The sequence below is a fragment of the Heloderma suspectum genome, chromosome 5 (genome assembly GCF_057233095.1).
Source record: "Heloderma suspectum isolate Gila_16-S chromosome 5, 16-S_ref, whole genome shotgun sequence".
NCBI classification, from domain to species: Eukaryota; Metazoa; Chordata; class Lepidosauria; order Squamata; family Helodermatidae; genus Heloderma; species Heloderma suspectum.
In genome coordinates, this window is record NC_139462.1 from 34,905,057 (window position 1) to 34,928,826 (window position 23,770).

The 23,770-nt window shown below is 47.2% G+C and overlaps 1 protein-coding gene across 1 annotated transcript in view; it reads right to left on the reverse strand.

Annotated features, from left to right (window-relative positions):
- The window catches only part of TACR3 (tachykinin receptor 3), a 69,333-nt gene extending 58,131 nt beyond the window's left edge, over window positions 1-11,202 (reverse strand). Inside the window, exon 1 of the mRNA XM_084860242.1 lies at window positions 10,708-11,202. Coding sequence (XP_084716368.1) covers window positions 10,708-11,141 — 434 coding nt within the window. The 5' untranslated portion in view covers window positions 11,142-11,202. The remainder of the gene's footprint in view (window positions 1-10,707) is intronic.
- Window positions 11,203-23,770: the final 12,568 nt, after the last annotated feature.

Here is a 23,770-nt window from a genome sequence, read left to right on the forward strand (position 1 = left end):
GTAAGATCAATTTCTCAAAAAGGAAAGGCCAACAGGGAAGGGAATGCTGACTAAAAGGCAAAGATAGGCACAGATCACCTGAATATTTTTTTCAGTTCTTAAGATCTTACTATTTAATGCATTAATATTTATTCTTGCAAAAGTTGCCTGTGAATTAGTATTCCTGTTTAAATATCAGCAGGAGAAAATGTTGGTGCTTTCCCCTCAGGTCCCAGTGTGGTGCAGCTCAGGTCAGCCGATAATTTGTAATGAACGATATTTTAAACTGACCAAGGACTGGAAGGCAAGCAACATTAATTCTACTCACTGATTTGCTCCCGAAAAGCCAACAACCAAGCAATGAGGTCTTTAATGGCCCTCCACAACTATTTCAACAGCAATAGATCACTATGGCAGACTTTTCTCTTTCTGCCCTGAATTTTCAATTTATTTTAGAAAACATATATCCTATTGTATATGGCTCACATCACTTAAAAACAACACTTTAAAACCCCAAAACAATAACACAGAGAACAGCAACACTACCCCCCCAACTAACATACCAACACCAGCCATTAAAAGCTATCTGAGCAATTTAAAAGCTTGTCTGAATAAAGAAGTCTTAGCTAGGTAACAGAAAACAGTAAGACGCATAGCTTTGCAGTCCATATAGTGTGAAACCAGGGGAGATTAGTAGGGTGTGTGACACAGATATGCCTGCCCCCTCCAACCTGCTGTGGGGCAGCCCTCTCAAGGGAATGGAGTGAACAAACCTCTCCCTTAAGGGGCTATCGGGATGTACCTGGCATGGGCCATGCCTAGGGGTGCCAGCAGGTGTAACTTCACTCAGATGGCCAGGCCCAATGTGCTGCAAGCTGTGCAAATTTGCTTGCTGCCTTTGCTGCAGTGGAGGGAGGGAGCCTCTATTTCAGTGGGGCGGTGAATCTGCTCTGGGTTTCAGTCAGAACTCTAAAGGAGCTATCCAAAGTGCTGAACCCAGCACCATGGAGAGCTCCTTTAGAGTTCTGACTGGTTCTGACTGAAACCCAGAACGGATTCACCACCCCACTGAAATAGGACCTACCAGCCTCCACTGCTTTGCTGTATCAATGCAAGGGCTTTTCCCACCAGTGGAGTCTGGTAGCTGCAATTCCGGTGGGGCTGTGAATCCCTTCTGGGTTTCAGTCAGAACGAGCCAGAACTCTATGGAAGTTGTCCCAGGTGCTGAACCCTATCCCCAAAATTGGCTCAGCACCTCAGACAGTTCCTCTCGAGTTCTGCTTGTTTTGACTGGAACCCAGAAGGGATTCACAGCCCCACCGGAATTGGAGCTACTAGACTCCACTGGTTCCCACCCACGTCAAGCTGGGTCTGTTTGTGAGTTCAATACAACAGTTCAAAAGTGGTACAACCAACTCCATCAAGATGCCTTTGTTTGTAGCTGACGTGTATAAGGGCAGAACACTTGCAGAACCTCTGCGCTATTAAAATGGGGTTGAGGTTGGGGTTAAAGAGCCCTTTGCCTGCCGCCTGCAGCAGGAAAAAGTGTCCAATAAGGACTGAGCTTGTACAGGCTGACCATTAAGCTTCCCTGTGAAATGCAGCCCCCCCCCCCCATGGGAACAGCGAAGATCAAAGGGGTTCCTTTCACTTGAAGAGGAATTATTTCACTCCACTCTGATTGACAGCAATTTACAATCTCCAGCTCCAAGGTGAACAGTTTGTAATGTGTAATATATAATCCTGATTGCCATTCCCAAGTGATTAGAGAGAGAGAGAGAGAAAGTAACTATACATTAGAAATAGACAAAGGGGCAGGGAGTACATTACAAAATGGTACTGTTAGCACAGGAACTTACACCCTATTAATATAAATACTCTTAAGAGTCATCACTGGAAGCAGTGGAGGCTGGTGGCTCCAATTTTGGTGGGACTGTGAATCCATGCAGGGTTTCAGTCCGAACCAGCCAGAACTCCAAAGGAGCTATCCAAAGTTCTGAACCCCAGCCCAAAATTAAGTTCAGTACCTTGGATAGCTCTGTTAAGAATTCTGACTGAAACCCAGAAGGGATCCACAGCCCCACTGAAATTGGAGCCACCAGCCTCCACTGACTGGAAGTTGTCTGTACTCCTCTTCTGCCAGTTTTGATTTCCTGCTGTGGGCCTGGCAACTGATATTGCTGTTTTTTAATTAACAGATGCCTATAAGTCAGGCTGCAATCTTATACCTGTTGAATAGTACTGGCAAGATACTGGAGAGCCAGAATGGTGTAGTGGCTAGAGTGCTGGACTGGGAGCTGGGGGTTCCGGGTTCTAGTCCCCACTCGGCCATGGAGGCTCACTGGGTGACTTTGGGCCAGTCACAGACTCTCAGCCCAACCCACCTCACAGGGTTGTTGTTGTGTGGATAAAATGGAAAGGAGGAGGAGGATAATGTAAGCCGCCTTGGGTTCCTTGCAAGAGGAAAAAAGGTGGGGTATAAATGCAATAAATAAATAATAAATAAAGAGCAGGAGCAACTCCAGGAAGCTCTTGTCAGCAGGCCCAGCGGGCCCTACTGTAATAGTAGAGGATTAAATACAGTGCAGTTACTACAAGATCCTAACAGAGCAGAAGCAAAAGGATTATGTAGAGCCAGTGTGGTGAAGTGGCGAGAGTGTTGGACTGGGAGCCGGGAGATCCGGGTTCTAGTCCCCACTCGGCCATGGAAGCTCACTGGGTGACTTTGGGCCAGTCACAGACTCTCAGCCCAACCCACCTCACAGGGTTGTTGTTGTGAGGGTAAAATGGAGGGGAGGAAGAGGAGGATAATGTAAGCCGCCTTGGGTTCCTTGCAAGAAGAAAAAAGGCGGGATATAAATGCAATAAATAAATAAAATAAAATAAGGTTTCCTTTTCACACGTTGAATGCATCTCTCTCTCTCATCTCTGGGTGCTTTGTCATATTTTGGCCGTAGAGTGAAACAAAAGTGCCCAATGGATTTCGGATTGCTGCAATTCAAAGCTTATGTATATAGCAGGGAACCCCATTGAAACCACGTACAGTAAATCCCCCATCTACCCCTATACTGTGTAAGGAGGAAAGGCCATATCACAGTGGCAGAGCACACGCTTGGCATGCAGAAATTCCCTGGTTCACTTCCAGCCATCCGCTTGTAGGGCTAGGAAAGACTCCTGCCTGAAACCTTGTTCCTGGCTATCCTGTTCTTTTTTGCTTAATGGCAGAAACATCACAGTGCCTGCTCAAATGGAGAACAGATTTATTTGCAGAAGTATTTTGATGCCTTCCTTATATCAATTGTTAAAACATGATACTAATGCCACTTGAGTCCTTCATACTGTTTTCTTTCATTTGCTTTTCAAACATGAAGCAGCAATTATTGCTGAAGAATTTGAATGCAGCATGCAGAGGAGCAGAATCCTACTCCGTCGGTAGAATTCAGGGCAGTGAACTACTTGGAAAATAACAGCAGTAACAAAATGTGTTGCTTAGCGTTTTTCCACAAAAATCAGAGCGTGCTATCTACTTTCACTTACTTAAGCCTCTCAGACCCAAACTACACATAACTTTGAAGACGTAGCTAGCAACTACACCTTTCTTTCCTTTTTACTCTAAAGTAAATCCAGTATGCATTTTTGTATAGTCTTTCCCTAATAGACACATTTTTGTCTGCAATTTTGCCTAATTTTATGCTGTGGATCAATAGGGGGGAAGAAGTACCACCAGTATGACATCTGTGGCTATTATCAGTGGGAAAAATGCGGAGTCAGACAGACTGTTGGTCTGCCCCATTACAAATTCAGGGCCATCTTGCATCCCTATTTTAGCACCAACAACCAACACTCTGCAGTAAAACAGGCTACAGGTTTGTAGGCTTCATGAACCACGTGACATTGCATCTGTACTGAGAGAAAATCAGTCCTGGATGCACACTGTGCCTCTCGGCATGATTGCAGAGTGCGTAACTTGATGGAGTACACTACATAATCCCTTACTCCGCTGATTTTGTAAGCTACTTGTATAGGTGTCCAGAGGAGTAATTCAGCAGAACCATCCAGGTGTTTGAAAGACACACCATTCATTTCAGTGCCAATCAAGGGTTTATAGAGGTCTGCACGTTCATTCACACTCAAATGCCGGTAAGGTGGCAGAAGATAGCCCTAAAACAGAAAGTGCACTGATGAGTTCTAATGCTGTAGCAAGTGCCTTCCTCCTGGAGGAGGAACCGTAGCTCAGTGGTAGAGCATGTGTTTTGCATGCAGAAGGTCGCAGGTTCAGACCCTGACATCTCCAATTAAATGGAGCTCTTGGAGCAGGTGCGGGGAAACAAAGACATCTGCTTGAGACCTTGGGGAGATGTTTCCACAAATACATCAACACATTTCGCGTCACATCCTCTTTGTCCTAGGGTGGCCATGTATCCTGCTTTACGGAGGACAGTCCACTGCTTGGAGGGCTGTCAGAGGATGGTCCTCTATTTCAGTGCCAGCTCCAGGTTTCTGAAGGCTCTTGGGCCCTGAGAAGGTTCGAGGCCTACAGAGTCAAGGAAAGGAAAAAGGTCAAGCCTAGAGGCCTGTTGTTTTCTGTTGGGAGGGGGTAATCCCGAGAAGAGCAGTTTCATTTCTCTGGTTAAGTTTGTGTTTCAATTCCCCAGTTAAGTTTCATTTTGTCCGGTTTGAAGCAGTACTTTCGGTTTGGGGACAGGAGGGTATAAAAAGACAGTCAGAAGCACCAGAGAAGTAAGAGCAGAGTCTGAAGACCAGAGCAGGAAGAAGCAGCCTAAAGGAGTCTAAGGACAGCTAGGGCAAAGGAACTTGCATTTTGCAACTTTTATTTTCTTTTAAGGCCTTTTTTTAATGCTCACCTTTATTGTGTAAATACCTTTAGTTGTTACTCGCTTGTTTTAATTTACTAGTAAACTGTTGTGGTTAAACCCTGTGTCTAGAGTGTCAATCACCCCATGTCTACAGCCTAAACCCCAAGTAACTAGGAAGGAGGTAAAAGAAGGAAGGTGAGACTCTTAAGGAGGCAAGATATCCTTAAGGAGTTGCTCAGGGGGTCCAGGTCATGAGGGGACCCCTGACAGGCCCCCTCCCTCGATAAGTCTACCTTCTCACCACCCTTGTCACCAGCTGCTTGCTTGTTTGACAGGCAGGGAGCCCATGAGCAAGCTGGCAGTGGCATTTACTGCTCCTCCTTCTCAACACCACAGTTGTCTTCTGGGCCAGAATGAGAGGCTGGTAAACAAACAGGTTGCATTGCCCTCGGGATGAGCAGCTCCAGGAGGCTCATCACTGGGCCCCTGCTGGGTTGGGGGCCCTCAGCAGTTGCACAACCATGCCTACCCTTGATGCCAGACCTGCTCTATTTGAAGGATTCCTCTGTTGAAAGGCCTGTCCAGTCCAAGTCCAGTTTAAGATCAGGGGTCATAAAGAAGAGAGAGCAGGCGCCTTGAAGGTGCCCATCAACCTTCAGCATCCAGACAACAGACTAAGCAGGCACACAGGCTATCGGTTGCTACTCCCTGTCAAATGTACACCCTGTGGCAGGGCTGGGATACCTATGGCCCTCCAGGCACTGATGAACTTCTACTCCCATCATCCCTCACCACTGGCAAGACTGTTTGAGGATAGGAAGTGGAGTCCCACAACATCTGGAGGGCACCAGGTCCCCCAGCCCTGCTGTATGGCAAACTCTGGTTTCCTGCCATGTGCTGTATAGAATGGTGCTTTGGAAATGAGAGCAGTCTTTGGAGCATGGTTGCTGATTACTGTTAGGAATTTCTTCACATTAGACCACTGGTAACTTCTAAAGCTATGCGTCTTCATCTTTTTAAACATCATGGTCCTGGATTCCTGCATAAAGGCCTTCTTAAGCAATTGCATACAGCTGCAAAGCCATGTACAGCCCATTACTGGAAGTCTCCAAAGCAACCAACTAAAGAGCAGCAGATTGATAAAATCTGGGAGATTATGACTATGTATAAACTTACTCGGCAAGTGCAACAAGCAAGGAATCCTAACTTTAAGAAAGATATTATGGCCCCATGCTTTCCATTTAGTTCCTGTGTTGAAGCTCTTCAAACTTTTCATCAAATTCTAACCACATACAGTCACCTATGTTTTTCTGACTAATACACACATACACACTAAATAACATACACTCGCACATGCTCTTTTTATATGCTGCATAAATTGTATTTTTATTCTTTCATTAGATATTGAGCTCCTTTAAGCCGTTTTTCTGTAGATGTTCCATAATCATATTGATTATAGACTAAGAATTATAATTAATGAATTGCTTTGTTTCTTTGGTGATCTTGAGTTATTATGTATCTTCTTTTTGTTGCTTTTATTTTGTTAACTTTATTTCAAAATCAAATAAAATGTCATGGGGGAAAAATAAAGGAAATGAGAGCTGTCCTGCTGGAGTGTCTCCAACACTTTGGCTCCTGCATGATCCCATTTGTGTTCAACAACTTGGGGCAATTCCTGCAGGGAGCCAGGCAACTATCTGTAGAGCTGTTATTATTATTACACACCGTTTCAGTGGTCTTACTTATCCCACACAGAGGAGGATTTTGAAGTTTTTGTTTTGGCTGGGGATAATGGCTCCTTGAGGAGGGAAAGTTTTCATTCTGGAAAACGGCAGTCTGATGTCTGTGTTCAAGCAACAGGGTCAGAAATGACTCATTGAGAAATAAAAGAATCGCACCCAAGTGAATCATGGAGATCTGCCTTTTAAGGACCGTTTGCAAGATAAAGAAATAAATAATACTGAAAACATGGAAAGGATTGGCAAATAAAATCTGGGCAAATTCGGGAACAAATGAGAAAAATGGAACCCCCAAAAGCTCTATATTCCAGTGCCCATGGGAGCAGTCAAAAATTCCAACTCATTACCCTTAGCTCTGCCTTCACAATCATGAATGTAGGATAGAACCAGCATTCCTCACAAATGTGCAGTGAAAGAGTGTCGGAAAGCCATGTACTCCATATGAGGGGGAACATTTGAAGCATGCTGAATAGCAATGCCATTTGGAGAGGATGGGGGCAATCCCCCCCCCCATATTTCAGACATCATTTCAGATGATTCCTTAGAAACATTTATGTCTGTGGCCACTACGCTGATTCTACTTACTGAATTGCAATTGTTGGTGGCTATGGAGGGAGCAATCCTATAGCCCCTAGACAGCCTGTGTGTGTGTGTGGGGAGATAGGATTTCTTAGATCTGAGGTTGGAGACAGTGCTCCAACCTCAGACCCAGGAGTCCAAGCTCCCCTCCCCCTCGCAGCTGGCATGGAGAAAACCACGTTGGCTGCCTCTCGCAAAACCAACCTTGGAGAAGAGGGAAAGGGGGCAATTTTCTAGGAGAGTACAAAGAATTCTCCAGCCTCCCCAGCCTGTTTTCCTCCCGCTCCACAGAGCTCCAGTTAAACAGGCGAAAAAGCCAGTCTAGCAAAAATGCAGAGTAGGAGGAGCACAGAGGTGAAGATCGCCTCTGCGCTCCTCCCTGCTCTGCGTAGGATGCCCATCAGCCTCCAAGTTCAGAGGCTGATGGACATCTCAACAGCATTGTGCTCTAAATGTTGTAGCTATAGATGCCAAAGGCTGAACGCTATTTATTTCTAAACAAATTGTTTATTTCATTTCTATTCCACCTTTCTTTGACAAGAGAATTCAAGGGAGTGTACATAGAGTTCCCAGCTAGTCTCCCATCCAGCACTAACCAAATCCAAACCTACTTGGCTTTAGAGAGATGGCTACATCATGTGCTTTTAGACCATGCCCTGGTACCCTAAAACATGCTCCTTCCACCTGTATTGCTAATACTGCTATAGTAATTATGTAGGCATAAAAAGGTAATCAATTTATTCATTACAATTACTTATATCCCACTTTTAAGGTACAAATCCTTCCAAGGCAACTTACAGTTAACACCAACTATCATTTGTAAACAATCATCATTATTACATGTATTACATTATTATGAACAACCATAATTATTACTATACATGGTATGTCAACTTTCTTCCATCATGGAACTCAAGGTAGCATACATACCTGGGATTCCCATGTGGTTCCCCATCCAGGCAGTGACCAGACTCTGACCTGTTTAGCTTCAGCAAAGTGGCTGTCTCGTGTGCTTTCAGACTATGCCCTGAGACCAGAAATCCAAGCCACTTCATGAACATTTATTTAGTTTAGTACACTGCCTTTCTTCCATCATGGAACTCAAGGCTATCTATGTATCTCCCATCCAAGCAATGAGAAGACTCAGCCCAGTGCTTTTATTTTTTTTTTACAGGATAACCTAAAGTATATCCAACACTGGGACTTTAAACCAGCGTATATTGTGTGTTGTATACAGAATTTTGTCTATATGTTGGTCACATCACTTAACCTGTAAGCCCCTTGAGATGTATTGTCTCTAGCATCTACCTCTGGCTGCCACCCTTTCCAAATGAGACACACACATCCCAATAACATTAAACAAATTATCTTCATGTACATGTATGTCAAGCTTATAAAACACTCCCCTGGTGACCCACTGGGAAGAATGATTCATTTTCTGCTAACTAGGAAGGGAAGTATCTATAAACTGTATTTCCCACTCCTTCTGTCCATCAGTCTGACATATGTGGCTAATATAGATCTTATGTCCCTGGGATAATAACTTTTGTGGCCTTATTTGCAAGGCAGTTATGTGTACATTTAAAAAGAGTCCATTATTTACAGGGGTACATTGCTTAGAAATGAGGTAGAGCTTGAAACACAATTGCATTCAAGCATCACATATCTAGCCTCTGCTCCCAGCTGAGTTTGGCTATTCAGCCGCGAAGATCTCAGAGCAAATCACATTTAGGAAATCTGACTTTAAGGAATGCAGAACTAGATGGATTCCCCCCCACCCAAATCCAGAACTTCAGTTCTTTTGTTCTCTGATTATTCCAGCATTGCGCTAATACTAAAAAAAGCCATGGAGACATCCAGCAATATAGAACTGGAGTTGCAGCTATAGTAAAAGTCACTTCAAATATGTGGTGAATTTGGAGGGCCCTATTTAGGAAAAAAATCTGTAGCAATATCCAGGGGAGTTACAAATGATTTTTACAAGTCTTTGAAAGCACTGAAACCAATGGAAAACTTGTTGATTGATATAATTGGTTATTGATCTCAACCTAAGGATGACAGCTCTTTGTTAACACAGCTCATCTTTGCCCACCACTTCAGTGTCTCTAAAAAAACACAACCTCCCCTTGCCTCCAGGATGATCTATCAATAAGAAGCACATTTTAAGAAGAGAGGATGAAGTATTTCTTTATGTGATGGATAATTAAGCTATGGAACTTAGTGTCTCATGTTGCTGTGATGACTACTTGCATCAAACTTTTAAAAAGAAAGGAATAGATAAAAAGGTGAAAGATATATTAAATGTATGGCTATCAAGTATCTCACCCTGTCTTTGAATTGATCAGGGCAGTGTATGTGCTTCCCCTCCTCTTATCCATGCAACACCCGTGTGAGGTAGGTTAGGCTGAGAGGCAGTGGCTGGCTCAGTGAGCTTCAGAGCAAAGCAGGGATTCGAACCGAGATCTCTCCAGTCCTAGTTTGACACTCTACCCACAATGCCTGTGTACAGAGATGACATTCCAGGGCTAACACAGGTATCTGGAATAATAAGAGCCTGCCTCTGAGCATGTACAGAACACATCTCTCCATTATGGAACATCATATTATAGAAAAACGTTAACACCCATTCCAGGAGCATCCTTAGAGCAATTAGAAGAGGCTGCCTCTGAGCATGTACAGAATGCAGTCCCTTATTAAGAACAGTGGACTTTCAATACTCAGATTTTGGAAAGTCTTCCCCATCTTTGAAGGCACCCCAGACCTTCTTGACTTCTCTCATTTTAAAATAAGTTAAGCAATGCATCTGCAATCAAAACAGCATGCTAAGCTCATGGCATTCATTATGTCCGCTAAAACAAACAAAACATACAGAGCAGAGGGAAATTTGAACAGCTTTATCTGTTCACGCAGATCTAGGTGCATGATCAGGTCAAGCGCTCGGGCAGCGAGAGAGGGCTGGTTAGTGAACATGCTGGGAGGCTAACGAAAAGGTCAAGGTATGAAGGAAACCACTGGAGCAAAAAGAAGGGGAAAAGGAAAACACACTTTATTGCACACTCATAGCTGAGCTGGACAGCTGTATGAGGACGGGGGAAAAAAGGTTAAAGGGGCGAGTGTGGATAAATTAACATGGAATAGGCGTGGTAATGGGCTAAAAACTGCAGTGATTAAATAGAGCCTCCATCGACCAAGGCAGTATATCTCTGCATGCCAGGCACTGGGGAAAACAACAGGGGTAGGTTCTCTCCTCCACGGCTCGCTTAGGCGCGCCTAGAAACACGTGGCCAACCGCAGTTAAGAAACTGAACATACAGACGTTGGGACCGATCCGCTAACGCAGCCCTTCTGTTCTTAACTATAAAAGGCGACCGAAGGCACGGCGATACAGACATTTCAGTCCGTTCGCCGAAGCAAAAAGAAAAGAAAAGAGGGGGGGACGGAGAGCAGACACGTGGAGCCGCAAGAACCGGCGGAGATGATCGCGAAGGCTGGCTGGCTGGCTGGCTGGCTGGCTGAGCCGGCCCCAGAGCGAGCGACGGGACGGCCGACGGGGCGCACACCCAACCCAGGCCCTCCCGCGAGCGGCCCCTCACCTGTCCACAGCAATGACGGTCATGGAGTAGATGCTGGCGAAGACGGCGGTGATGGGGAAGAAGTTCTGGAAGCGGCAGTAGGCCTCGCCGAAGTACCAGTCGCCGTGGAGCGCGTAGATGAAATTGACCAGCGTGTTGAAGGCGGCCACGGAGGCGTCGGAGAAGGCCAGGTTGACCAGGAAGTAGTTGGTCACCGTCCTCATGCGCTTGTGGGCCAGGATGATCCAGATCACCACCACGTTGCCGAAGACGGCCACGGCCACCACCACGCCGTACGCCAGGGACCAGAGCGCGAGGCACCACGACGGCTGCACGAACTGGTTGGAAAAGTTGGCGGCGGGCGGCGAGGAGTTCCCGGCGGGCGGGGGCGAGCCCTCGCTCCAGTTGCCGCCGGGCTCGGCGCCGCTCCAGTTGGCCGCGGGGATCGAAGTCATCTCGGACCCCCTCGAGGAGCGTCTCCTCGGCGCGCGACGCACAAGCCGGCTCTCTCGGCCCCGCCCCGCCACCCCGGAGCCAGGCGAGGAGGGGAGCGCGCCTGGAGCGACCCTCGCGGACCTGGCAGGCGGCCCCCTCCGCTCCCCCGCGCGCGCAAGACCCGCGACTTCTGCCGGCGCGTCTCGGCGCTGTTCGGGAATGCGGAGGCGGAAAGGGGCGAACTGCAGCCGAGGCCACTTTTATAGGCTTCTGTGGACCCAGCGTCAAGGCTGGTCGACTCCATAGGCTGGCGAGATTGCTCTCCCCCCTCCCCGCCCCGCTTTCCTCCTTTGGGCGCCCCTCCCCTTGGTTAGCGGTGGCCTGCGGCGTGCGCTTCAAGTGGTCGCGCAGGATGAAGCGATCGCTGGGGTGATCTGTGGACCGAGCAGCGGTGGAAACGTTCCGTCGAGACCCTCCGCTCTGGATGTATAGGCATCTTGTGGGGGTGGGTGCGTGTGTGGGGTGTGGGGGGTAGACTTGGGGCTTCCAGGATGGACTTTGTTGACCGACTAGAACCCCGAGATCTACTGACCAGTGGAGGCCGGTGGCTCCGATTTCGGTGGGGCTGTGAATCCACTCTGGGTTTCGGTCAGAACCAGCCAGAACTCGAAAGGAGCTATCCAAGGTGCTGAATCCTATCTCCAAAGTAGTTTCAGCAGCTTGGATAGTTCCTTTAGAGTTCTGGCTGGTTCTGACTGAAACCCAGGGTGGATTCACAGCTCCACCAAAATCGAAGCCACCAGCCTCCACTGGTACTGACTGGGGAAGGTGCCAGAGATAGACTCTTAGAATTCAAGAATGTTGAGCCTGGAATGCTGTTTTGAGATCCAGAACAAAACTGAGCTCACAGCCCTTACAAACATCCTCTCCCGGTTACCCTAAGCTGTCTATATTCCAGCAAGATGCATACATACATATAGGACAGAGTGGGGTGGTTGTTGTCCATTTTGTTGTTGCTATTATTAAACAACTGGGGGTCAGGACTCTTGCTGATCTACTGCAAATCACTCACAGATCTGCCGGTAGATCCCAATTTCCCTTCTGCCCACCCCGCTCTCTATATATTAGCAGATGCTGTTACCACTATCCCACTCATTCACTGAATGCTCTTGTAGGATCCCCATCCTTTCTCACACTGCATCTGGGCATGGGATGATTTCGGGGAATGCTGTGCAGTCTTTTGGCTGTGTGCCTCCCCCCCCCACATATACATTTAAACACAGTCAAGCAAGCAAGGTAGCTGTAATTCCCGATCCTAGACATGCCTACACAGAAGTAAGCTGCACCGAGTTCAGGTAAGTGGATGGATAAGATTACAGTCGAAAGAGCCTACTTCATCCAATGCCTGTGATGACAACTCAGGCCACTGAAGGATTGGCAGAGCTGGATTTTTCAGAGCTCGAAGGAAATGTGTGGCAATTTCACAGAGTACAATGGGACTTACTCCCAAATCAGTGTACATAGGATTGCAGCCGTGCGGTGCAGCCCCTTCCAATGCATATTTATTCAAATTTTGTTCAGTGGGACTTAGAGGTAAGTGTGCATCCGACCACGGTCCTAGCCTTCTTGTTTTCTTCTTCTTTTTTGCTGCAATCATGCTAATGTAATTACTGAGCTGGACTTAAAGTCCCCCCCGCCCCGCTCTCCGGCCCAGTATTCAAGCCCCCCTGTCTAATTCTTTATCCCACTGAAAGACATCCCGCTAAAATCAATGGGGAAACTCCCTTGGATTTTTATGGGGCTAATGTACACCTGCTATGATGTGATTAGGGAAGTCAAGGTAGAAGTGACCTTCTTCTTTGGAGATAAATTAAAATAAGGCTTCTATTTTCCACTGGTATCGCTCAACCTATAGCTGTTGAATGAGGGAAGGAAGCATAATTTCTTCAGTGTGGTTTTTGAACAAGGAGGGCTGCAGGCATCTGGCACCCGAACCCTGCCATCTCTCCCATGTTAGAAGAAAAATGCACTATTGACAGGACTGCACAAGCCACATTTGTCATCATTGCCTCCATCACTCATCCTGATTTTGGGTGACTGTCCATCCGTTTTCAGATCTTAGCCAGGTTCATATTTTGCATCATGAACCATGATTCATATTTTGCATCGTGTTCAGACGCATCATGAACAGGTGCAGGCATTAAGGTTGCCAACTCACCAGTGACCTGCCCTGCCTTGCTGACTTTGTCACCAGCTTGCTGTGCAGGTATCAGCAGCTGAAGCTTTTCCAGCTACGTTACATGGGTGCCATCCCAGCACTGAAAGGAAGCATGATGGCCAGGACTGAGTGCCACTAGCCACAAGTGGAAAAGGTTCAAAGCAACCCCTTTTGCAGAGGATATTGCATCACGGTTCCTCTCCATCGGTCATCATTGCCACTATCCAGTTATCTAGGCTAGGAGAAGCTTCACTCCCTAGCAATGAAAACATCTGGTGATCATCAGGCCAGGGTTCGTAGAATGTTGGAAGGGATTTGGGGGGCCATCCAACTCAGTGCAGGATCTACACCTCAGGATACAATGACAGCAGGAGTTCATGACCTTTTTTGTCCCTGAAGGCCACATCCAGTGTTGGCTGGGGCCCCACAGGCAACACATGCATGCACACACACAAATTCTTCACCCCCCTGCCCCCCACACTCACATCTCCCTTCCCTGCCCACTGAGATCTGGGGACTGGTGCAGGGACGGGTGGAGGTAAAGGCCTCTCCCATCCCCCAGTGATCGCCACTGAAATTGCTGTTCTCTGCCACTAGCAGCAGGAGGAAAACAGTTATCTCAGAAGTCAGGGAATAGTGTTCCCCTCCCTTGCAGCCCAGCTGCAGAGAAAGGCATGTGGGGTCCTGCTGGCTTCAGGGGCTGCACAGGGAGTGACCAAGGGCTGCATGTGGCCCCAGGGCTGTAGGCTGTGCACCCCTGAATGACAGCATCCTGAAAGATCTCTGTAGGCAACCTCTGCTTAAATACCTTCGGTGAAGGAGAGTCTTCCACCTTCTGAGGCGGTCTGTTCCACTGTCTAACAGCTCTTGCTATTAGGACGCTGGTTGATATTTTGCTGCCTGAGGTGAATGGCAAGATGGTGCGTCTTCCCACCATTTTGTGTACAAAAAAGCCAGATAGACCAGTAGTTGATTTTTTTTCAATGCTAACAATGAGACAGCACCCACCACCACACCTGAAGGCAGCAGGGCAGGCCATGTGACCCACAGCTCTCTCCTCCTACACCTTGCTGCCACCTCCCACCATCTGGTGCTTGAGGCAACTGCCTCACTCTGCCTAATGGTAGGGCTGGCCCTGCTCCTGATGTTTAGCCAGCATCTGCTTCTTTGCATTCCACCCATTGGTTCTAGTCCTGCCTTCTGGAGCAACAAAAAACAACTCTCCTCCCTCTTCTGCATGACAGCCTCTCCAATATTTGAAGACCGCTATCGTATCTCCCCTTCATCTTCTCTTCTGTTGGGTATTTCAACTGTTCCCAGTAGTGTAGTGGTAAATTTTGAAAGTGCAGGTGGTCATCACAAGAGTCCCCGAAGCCACGCCCCCAAGGGGAATCCAAAAATCCAGGCAGCTGTGTTGATCCATAACAGCAAACCAGTTCTACCAGGAGCAGGTCTTCTGTAAAGCAAATGGGTCTCCATTGCCCATTCAAGGCCAGGCCACCCCAAAATACTTTGCATTACAACAGGAAACAATATGATGTTGCAGGGAAAATCCATTTCTCCCCAGCTTCTGTGACAATTAGGGATGTACGAAAGTCACCTTTTCGCGGATTCTGTTCATGGGGGGGGAGGTGTTCCGTCCCTCCCTCCGGAATCCTCGACGGGGGGGAGGTGATCCGGTCCTCCCCCCCGGAATCCTTGACGTTGGACTGTGCTCCACGGTGGCTCCATGGAGCAGCCGGCCAGGCCCAGGCCAGGGCTGTCCACAGCCGGATTTCCAGCCGCGGAGGGCTCTGGGTAAAAAAAAAACAAAACGCGTACGCAAATGGCGGCGGCTACGTCCGCCACCATTTGCGTTCCTTATTTTTTGCCGTCTTAGTCAACGTCAATATTTACGTAGACTAAGACAAAGAAAAGAAAGGGGAACGCAAATAGCGTAGTGGGCGCTATTTGTCTTCCCCTTTCTTTTCTTCGTCTTAGTCTATGTAAATATTGACGTAGACTAAGACGGCGAAAAATAAGGAATGCAAATGGCGGCGTACGTGTTTTTTTTTTAAAACCCAGACGTGATAGGCTACGTAAAGACTACGTAAAGACTATCATGTCTATGGGGAAAAAAAGAAAAAGAACAGACTGCAAATGGTGGTGGCGGAAGCCAGTCGGAAGACCAGCCGCCACCGCCGAAGCCGCCGCTGGAGCCGCCGCCGCCCAGAACATCCGCCCCAGGTAAGTCTCGTCCCGGGGGGGATCCACGGGGGGGGGGTGGCAGGCCATTCCACGATGGATTTTGGGGTGCCGAATGCACTGGCATTCGGCCTCACCGAGATCCGTTGCAGAATTCTCTGACATCGTTAGTGACAATTGCATAGGGATGTACGAAAGTCACTTACCTTTTCGCAGCTTGGCTTCGCGTTGGGGGGGAGGCGCTTCGCTTCTCCCCCCGAAGCTCAGGCGAGGGGGGGGAGGTGTCCCGCCTTGCCCGGCCGAAATTCAGGCCGGGGGGGGGAGGCGCCCCACCTCGCTCGGTCCAAATTCAGGCCAGGGAGAAGCGCCCTGTCTCCCCGGCCGCGAAACGAAAAGTGGGAAAAAAAGACCCCGTGATAGGCTACGTGACGATTTACGTAGCCTATCACGGCTAGATTTCCAAAGTCAGCCGTGATAGGCTACGTAAATCGTCACGTAGCCTATCATGGGTGACTTTGGAAAAAAAAAAAGCGCGTACGCAAATGGCGGCACCCATGGGGCGCCGCCATTTGCGTTCCTTATTTTGGCACGTCTAGTCTACGTAAAGATTTACATAGACTACGGCGAAAATAAGGGCAACGCAAATAGCGTTCCCTTATTTTCGCTGTAGTCTACGTAAATCTTTACGTAGACTAGACGTGCCAAACTAAGGAACGCAAATGGTGGTGCCCCATGGGTGCCGCCATTTGCGTACGCGCTTTTTTTTTTTTCACAGTCAGCCATGATAGGCTATGTGACGATTTACGTAGCCTATCACGGCTGACTTTGGAAATCTAGCCGTGATAGGCTACGTAAATCGTTACGTAGCCTATCACGGGTTTTTTTTTTTACTTTAGTTTTTTTTTTTTGCAATGGCGGCGGCGGCAGCTGGTCGGGAGACCGGCTGCTGCCCCCGCCCGTGCCGAACCGCCGCCGAACCGCCGCCAGGACCCGCCGCCGAGAGGGACATTCGCCGAAGGTAAGTCCTGTCCTGGGGGGGGGGGCGGCGGAGAATTTCCCAACCAACTTCGGGGGGGCCAAATGCGTCGGCGCTCAGCCTCCCGAAGATTCGGGGAGAAATTCTCCGCCATCCCTACGAATTGCAGCTAAGCTGAGAGGGAACAGGGAAGCTGAAGGAGAGGAGGCAGATTATGTCAGCATCCCTGCGAACAAGGAAGTCCCGGCTCTGTGTCCCAATGAGCTGTGGCTCTATTACTCCACTGGTTGGTTTCCAAACCCCTCGCCATCCTGGTTGCCCTTCTTTGGGTGAGCGTTAGTACGGCAATGTCCTTCTTGAAATGTGCTGCTACGTAGCCCACTTCCAAGGAAGAGCAATTTTCTCCCATCTCCAGCACAGGACCTTTAAAGAGCACCGGTTGGAGCTGTAACATCTAATCTCCCCCACCCCTTTATCAGTTGCCTGTGCCTTATTTTTTTAAATAAACTTGTTATGCGTTGATTGTACCTTAATTTCCTCTTATTATTATCAGCTGTCTTGGAAGCCTCTTGTCAAGCAGAAAGGCATCATACAAATGTCTGAATTGTCACCTGCTAATGACTGCATAGCACATTGCTGCTAAAGGTGAAAAGGTTGACTGCCCTAGTTGGCATGCAGGAGGTTTGAACAAATATAGGAGACCACACTTTGGAATCTGTAATATAAGTAGTAATCAGAGGCTTTGGGGTGGAAGGTGATAACCCATTAGAAAATGAACAGCAATTACAAGGCCTTTTGAACTAATCAGTAATTATTGTAGCCTTGAGGATAGAGCTAAGTTTTAGAAAGAAAGCCTGACATCTGAAATGAAGTGGTGTGTGCATGTGATTGGTTTACAACCATATTACTCTGCTAATTAAATTATGGGATGGCCCGGTCTCCTTACTGAATGTTCCCTCATCCACCTCCATTCCCCAAGATTGTGCACAAACCAACTTACAGCATCTCAAATGGACAACAAAAGCAATACATATCACAACTGAATTTAATGAACATTAAGTAATTACAATATAAATATCAATAGTGATGTCAATTGCTCAATGCATGACAGCATCGATAACTATCAAGAGAACTAAAGCAACCATCTAAAACAATAATGCAAATACTAAATAATCAAATCCAGCCATTTTAAGACCAACCAGGAAAGAGAAAAAAGCCCCCAAATACACAAGAATATAAGAAGGGCCATGCTGGAGCAGAGCAAGGGTCCATCTAGTCCAGCATTCTGTTCACACACTGACCTGCTGTCGACAGTAAACCCACAAGCAGGACATGAGTGCAACAGCACCCTCCTGCCCATGTTACCCAGCAACTGGTTACATAGATTTACTGCCTCTGATATTAGACGTAGCATAGAGCCATCAGGACTAGTAGCCATTGATAGCCTTCTCCAGGAATTTGTCTAACCCCCTTTTAAAGCCATCTAAATTATTGACCATCACTACATCTTGTGGTAGCGAATCCCATAGTTTGACTATATGCTGTGTGAAGAAGCCCTTTAATCTGTCTGCAATCTCCCACCATTCAGCTTCATGGGTTGACCTCAGGTTCTGTATAATGAGAGAGGGAGAAAAATGTCTCCCTGTCCACATTCTCCACACCGTGCATGATTTTGTAGACCTCTATCATGTCTCCCTTTACCTGCCTTTTTTCCAAGCTAAACAATCCTAGCTGTTGTAACTGTCCCTCCTAGGGGAGATGCTCCAGCCCTTTGATCATTTTAGTTGTTCTTTTCTGCACTTTTTCCAGTTCTACAATATCTTTTTCTTGGTGTGGTGACTAGAACTGTACACAGTATTCCTAGTGTGGTCGCACCATAGATTTATATAAGAGCAGTATGATGTTGGCAGTTTTATTCTCAATTCCTTTCCTAGCTATGCCTAATACAGAGTTTGCCTTTTTTACAGCAGCTGCGCTGGGTTGACATTTTCATACAAGGTCAAATAGATCTTCCTTCCATTTCAAAGCAAGTGTGTGTGTGTGTGTGTGTGTGTGTGACCTCTCACTCATGTCAATCTTCCTCACACCTCTGACCTGGGTCTCCTGTCTCAATCCCTTCCCCAGGTCTCCCCTGTAGAGGTACAGATTGCCAGTTGCCCTTGAGCATCCAGCACATTGTTCTGTCCCACTCTGCTGAACAGATGCTTCCACGAGTTTTTTTCAGGTTCCAGGGCAGGGGGGTGGGGCAATCTGGGCAAGTGAAAATTCTCAGCCCCTTTGATATTACTTGGTTTAGTGAGGCCCACTAAACAGCCCTCATAACCTGACTCATGTAGTCTCTTCACATACATACATCCAAACGAAATTGCTCCAGTACCCATAAAAGCAGTCAAGGAAGATTAAGGATAATCATATTGGGTGGGGGAAAGGAAGAGGCAGTGGATTGGAGAGCCATTTTGCTGGAACCTATTGGTCACCCATTGGGTTTGATGCAGGTTTCCCCGTGGTTGCAGGCCATCTGTTCCTTCCCCGAACCGACTTTGCATTTTGCAGTGGGTGTGTTTTAGGTATGCGTAGTGCCTGCATCACTCTGTGATGCCACTTTACTCCCCCATCCCTTTGCAGCTGTGCTGTTACAGAGGCACAGGGGGCGTTTTCATCTATTTAATCACACTTTCGCAGAGTTTTGCAGCTTCGTATGTTCACAATAGTTGTGGACTTAGTACCCAGGGGCCGGGGGGGGTGTCTTGGGGGAGGACCAGTGTCGCTCCGGCCACCATTTCAGAGCGATGGCAAGGCACATAGTGTTCACACTTGTGAGTGTGAACAATCGTGAGAGACTTGGGCCAGGGAACTGACAAACTGATGGTGAAGAAATGAAGGAGCACAAAACACCCACTTTTTACCTAAAAAGGGATGGAAAGACACAGCAGAGCCTCTCAGATACAAAACAGCCACTGAAGTGTCACACCCCCACACTCACAGGACTGCACAGCTGTGCATTTCAGTGAAATGGCCAAAAAAAAAGGGCACGGCGAGTCTGTAAGGGAAACGTGCAGTACATCGCGAGTGTATCGCAGGGCATACTGACTCGAGGCTGCATTGCTGCGCAGTTGCAACGGGGTGCGGGGTCAAAGCGGTGCCATACAGATAGGGCCTTGATCACATTGATGGATAAGCTCTGCAGGGAAGGAGAATAACTGTTGATTCTCCTGGATCTCTTAGTAACCGTTGATTCCATCAAACGTGTTGTTCTTCTGGACTGGCTCTGTGATTTCTGTGTGAGGGGCATGGTGATAGGGTGATTCGGAATGTGGCTGAGAAAGTTTTAACTAGAACACTTCACGGGCCAGCACTAAACTAACGTCATTGGCTTACCAGTTCATTTCCAAGCTCAGTTCAAGGTGCTGGCCTTTAATACCATAAATTTCCTACTTTGGCTCAGTCTTCTCCCAAAAGAGGGTCTTTGACCCCCCTGGCAAAGGCGAAGTACAGGCTGAAGGGGCAGGATTGCAGCTTGAGATTGATAGGCATATGGTCAAGGAACACCTAATTACTTTGAATGAGTTCAAATCTCCAGGGCCAGATGAACTGCACCCTAGAGAAATAAAGGAACCTGCAGAAGAACTCTCAGAACCACTGTCTATTCTCTTTGAGCAATCATGGAGGACAGGGGAAGTGCCAGATGACTGGAGGAGGGCTAACGTTGTCCCTATCTTCTAAAAGGGTAAAAAGGAGGAACCTGGGAACTACAGACCAGTCAGTCTGACATCAATCCCTGGGAAAATTCTGGAGCAGATGATAAAGCAATCCATCTGGAAGCACCTTGAAAACAATGCAGTGATTACTTGAAGCCAACATGGATTTGTCAAGAACAAATCCTGCCAGACAAATCTGATCTCATTTTTTGATCAGGTAAGCTCCCGTGTGGACTGTGGGAATGCTGTAGACATGATATACCTCAACTTCAGCAAAGCTTTTGACAAAGTGCCCCATGATATCCTGATGAGCAAACTTGCTCGAAGTGGGCTAGATGAAACAACGATCAGGTGGATCCACAGGTGGCAACAGAATCGGACTCAAAGAGTGCTTATCAATGGGACCTTCTCAAACTGGGGAGCGGTAATGAGTGGGATACCGGCTGCAGGGCTCAGTCCTGGGCCCAGTGCTCTTCAACATTTTTATTAATGACGTGGAGGAGGAGGTGCAGGGAATGCTGATCAAATTTGCAGATGACACAAAATTGGGTGGGATAGCTAATACTTTGGAAGACAGAAACAAAATTCAAAGTGATCTTGATAGACTGGAGTGCTGGGCAGAAAACAACAGAATGGCATTAAATAGGGATAAATGCCAAGTTCTGCACCTAGGAAAAAGAAACCAAATGCACAGTTACAAGATGGGGGATACGTCAACAACACTACAAGCGAGAAGGATCTTGGAATTGTTGTCGATCACAAGCTGAATATGAGCCAGCAATGTGATATGGCTGCAAAAAAGGCAAATGCTATTTTGGGCTGCATTAATAGAAGCATAGCTTCCAAATCCCAGGAACTACTAGTTCCCCTCTACTCAGCACTGGTTAGGCCTCATCTGGACTACTGTGTCCAGTTCTGGGCACCACACTTGAAGAAGGATGCAGACAAACTGGAGAGGGTTCAGAGCAGGGCAACAAAGATGATCAGGGGACTGGAAACAAAGCCCTATGAAGAGAGACTGAAAGCACTGGGCATGTTTAGCCTTGAGAAGAGAAGACTGAGGGGAGATATGATAGCGCTTTTCAAGTACTTGAAAGGTTGTCAGAGAGAGGAAGGCCATGATCTCTTCTCGATCATCCCAGAGTGCAGGACACGGACTCATGGGCTCAAGTGACAGGAAGCCAGATTCTGGCTGAACAACAGGAAAAACTTCCTGACTGTTAGAGCAATATGACAATGGAACCAATTACCTGGGGAGGTGGTGGGCTCTCCCACATTGGAGGCGTTCAGGACGAGGCTGGACAGCCATCTGTCAGGGATGCTCTGACTTGGATTCCTGCATTGAGCAGGGGGTTGGACTCGATGGCCTTGTTGGCCCCTTCCAACCCTACTATTCTATGATTCGATTCTATGAAATGGCTTGGGTGGGTCCCAGGTACCTGAAGGACCATCTATCTCAGTATCAAGCTGCCAATGCTCTTGAGATCCCGTAGGTGTCAGAGGTGAGTGGGTGGTGTCCAGTGAGAGGGCTTTTCAGCTGTGTTGACCCACTTATGGCTGTTCTGCAACTTGCTCCCTGAAGAGACCTGCTTGACACTTCCTCTTTTACTGGTCTGAGGTGAATTGAACCCTTCGGGTGCTCTGCTTTGTAATGGTAATGGAGCACTCAGAGTGGCAAAGTTAGGTTGCAAACAAGGTAAATTTGACACCTTGGGAGCCCTGTAGCCACTACGGATGCCATTTTGGGGGGTGAAAGAACACTTCTTAAAACGTTGGGAGTCAGTGGGGGCCACATACAGGCCACTTGTTGCCACCCCTGCTTTAGGCATCAGACAAAGCCCTTCTAGTTCCTCGGGCCTTTTGAGACTCTAGAGTTCTTTCCGCTGTTTTAATTAGTAGTATGTTCCATTTATTTTTGTGCTATTGTATTTCATGTTTGTATTGACATTTTTAAGTAAGCTGCTCTGGGAGCTTTTGTGATGAAGGCTGAGATATTTGCCTCTAAACAAATAAGTACATGCCTACATAACAATACTACATGTGTGAAGTTAGCAGCGGTCTGTTCGTTGCTGACCATCATTCATCCTGGCAGGCATGAATTTAGCTAGAAACAGCATGTGGAGAAATGGATTATTTATCCTTTTAAATTGCTGCTCATTTACTTAGCATAGTGCCCTTTTCTTTCATCACAAAGAATGGGAAGATAACAATTCCCCATTCATTTTTGAAATACATTCATAACTAACAATCCCAGGTCTGACTGGCCATTGTGGACTAGCTCTGCCTTTGAGGATCTCCCAAGCCTTTGTCCCAGCACACCAGTTTGGTGTGGTTCAGTTTTGTATTGCAGGCCATTTTAATTCCCTTGCCCGGCATCCTTTAGCTGAATGGCTGGTGGTTAGGGAGCTTGAAGATCTGTCTCTCTTGGCAGGTGTTTTGACAGATGAAAAAATGCTTGCACTCTAGGGCTGCTTTCTGCTGTCTCCAGATTCACAGTTTGCTCATCTGTTTCGTTCACCAACGTCCCTGCTATACCCTGACTGGTATTTGCGCTAAGCTATTTTCCTGAGCCTGCCGGCCCTACGTGGCTTCTGAATCGAGATAATTACCATTGTATATATTTGTGGAACTGCTCTCAGAAAAAACAGCTCCAAGTTGCACCACGTGGATGCCTTTCTGGCTGTTCTTGTATATTTTATCCCTGGGTAGCTGAGAGGAATGTTGGACAGCCTTATGAGAAGGAAAAGAAGCTATTATATATTTATTTCCAATGATTTTTTAAGGCCTCCTACAAGTATAGAACTTATAAGTGTAGAACTTATATGTATGAGATAAATACATAAATATGCCAAAACCAGAAAATTAATCAATCAATATTCAGTAAAATACTATAAAAACAGATAACACCAATACTAATAAAACCAGCCCACAAAAAAAGGCCAGTGAAATCAAGTGTGTCTTCTGAGCCTTCCTGAAGACCTGCAAAGAACGGGCCTAACAAACTCCAGATGGAAGCTGATTCCAGAGGTGCGGGGCCAGCAATGAAAAGGTCCTCTCCCTTGTACTCACCAGCCTAATTGCCCTTGGCAGCAGGCAGGTAAGAAGAGCCTCTGCTGATGACCTCAGAGTGCAGGCAGGCTAGTATAGGAGAAAGGTGCCAATGTGCGGGAAAAAGAACTGCTTTCTTAGGGGACATCAAATACAGGGCTAACATCTTGCCTGAGACTGGAATAGTTTGGATAGCTCACCTGAGAGTAAGCAGGACAATGGCCATCTCAACTTGATTCTTTTTGGATCTTGGATGTTGCCTTAGATCAGGAATGGGGCATCTTTTTTTTAGCTGAGGACTGCATTCCCTTACAGATAATCTGTTGCAGTTGGCTGGGACAGAGCCAAAAGTGGACAAGGCCACACCTCTCTCTCTCTCTGTCACCCCTTCTCTCTCTCTCTGTCACCCCTTCTCTCTCTCTCTGTCACCTTCTCTCACTTTCTGACACTGCCTTTTCACCCAATAGGCTGTGGGGGCGAGGGACAGATTGCTCTTGCCAGAGGTCTGTACTGAACACTTGCAGA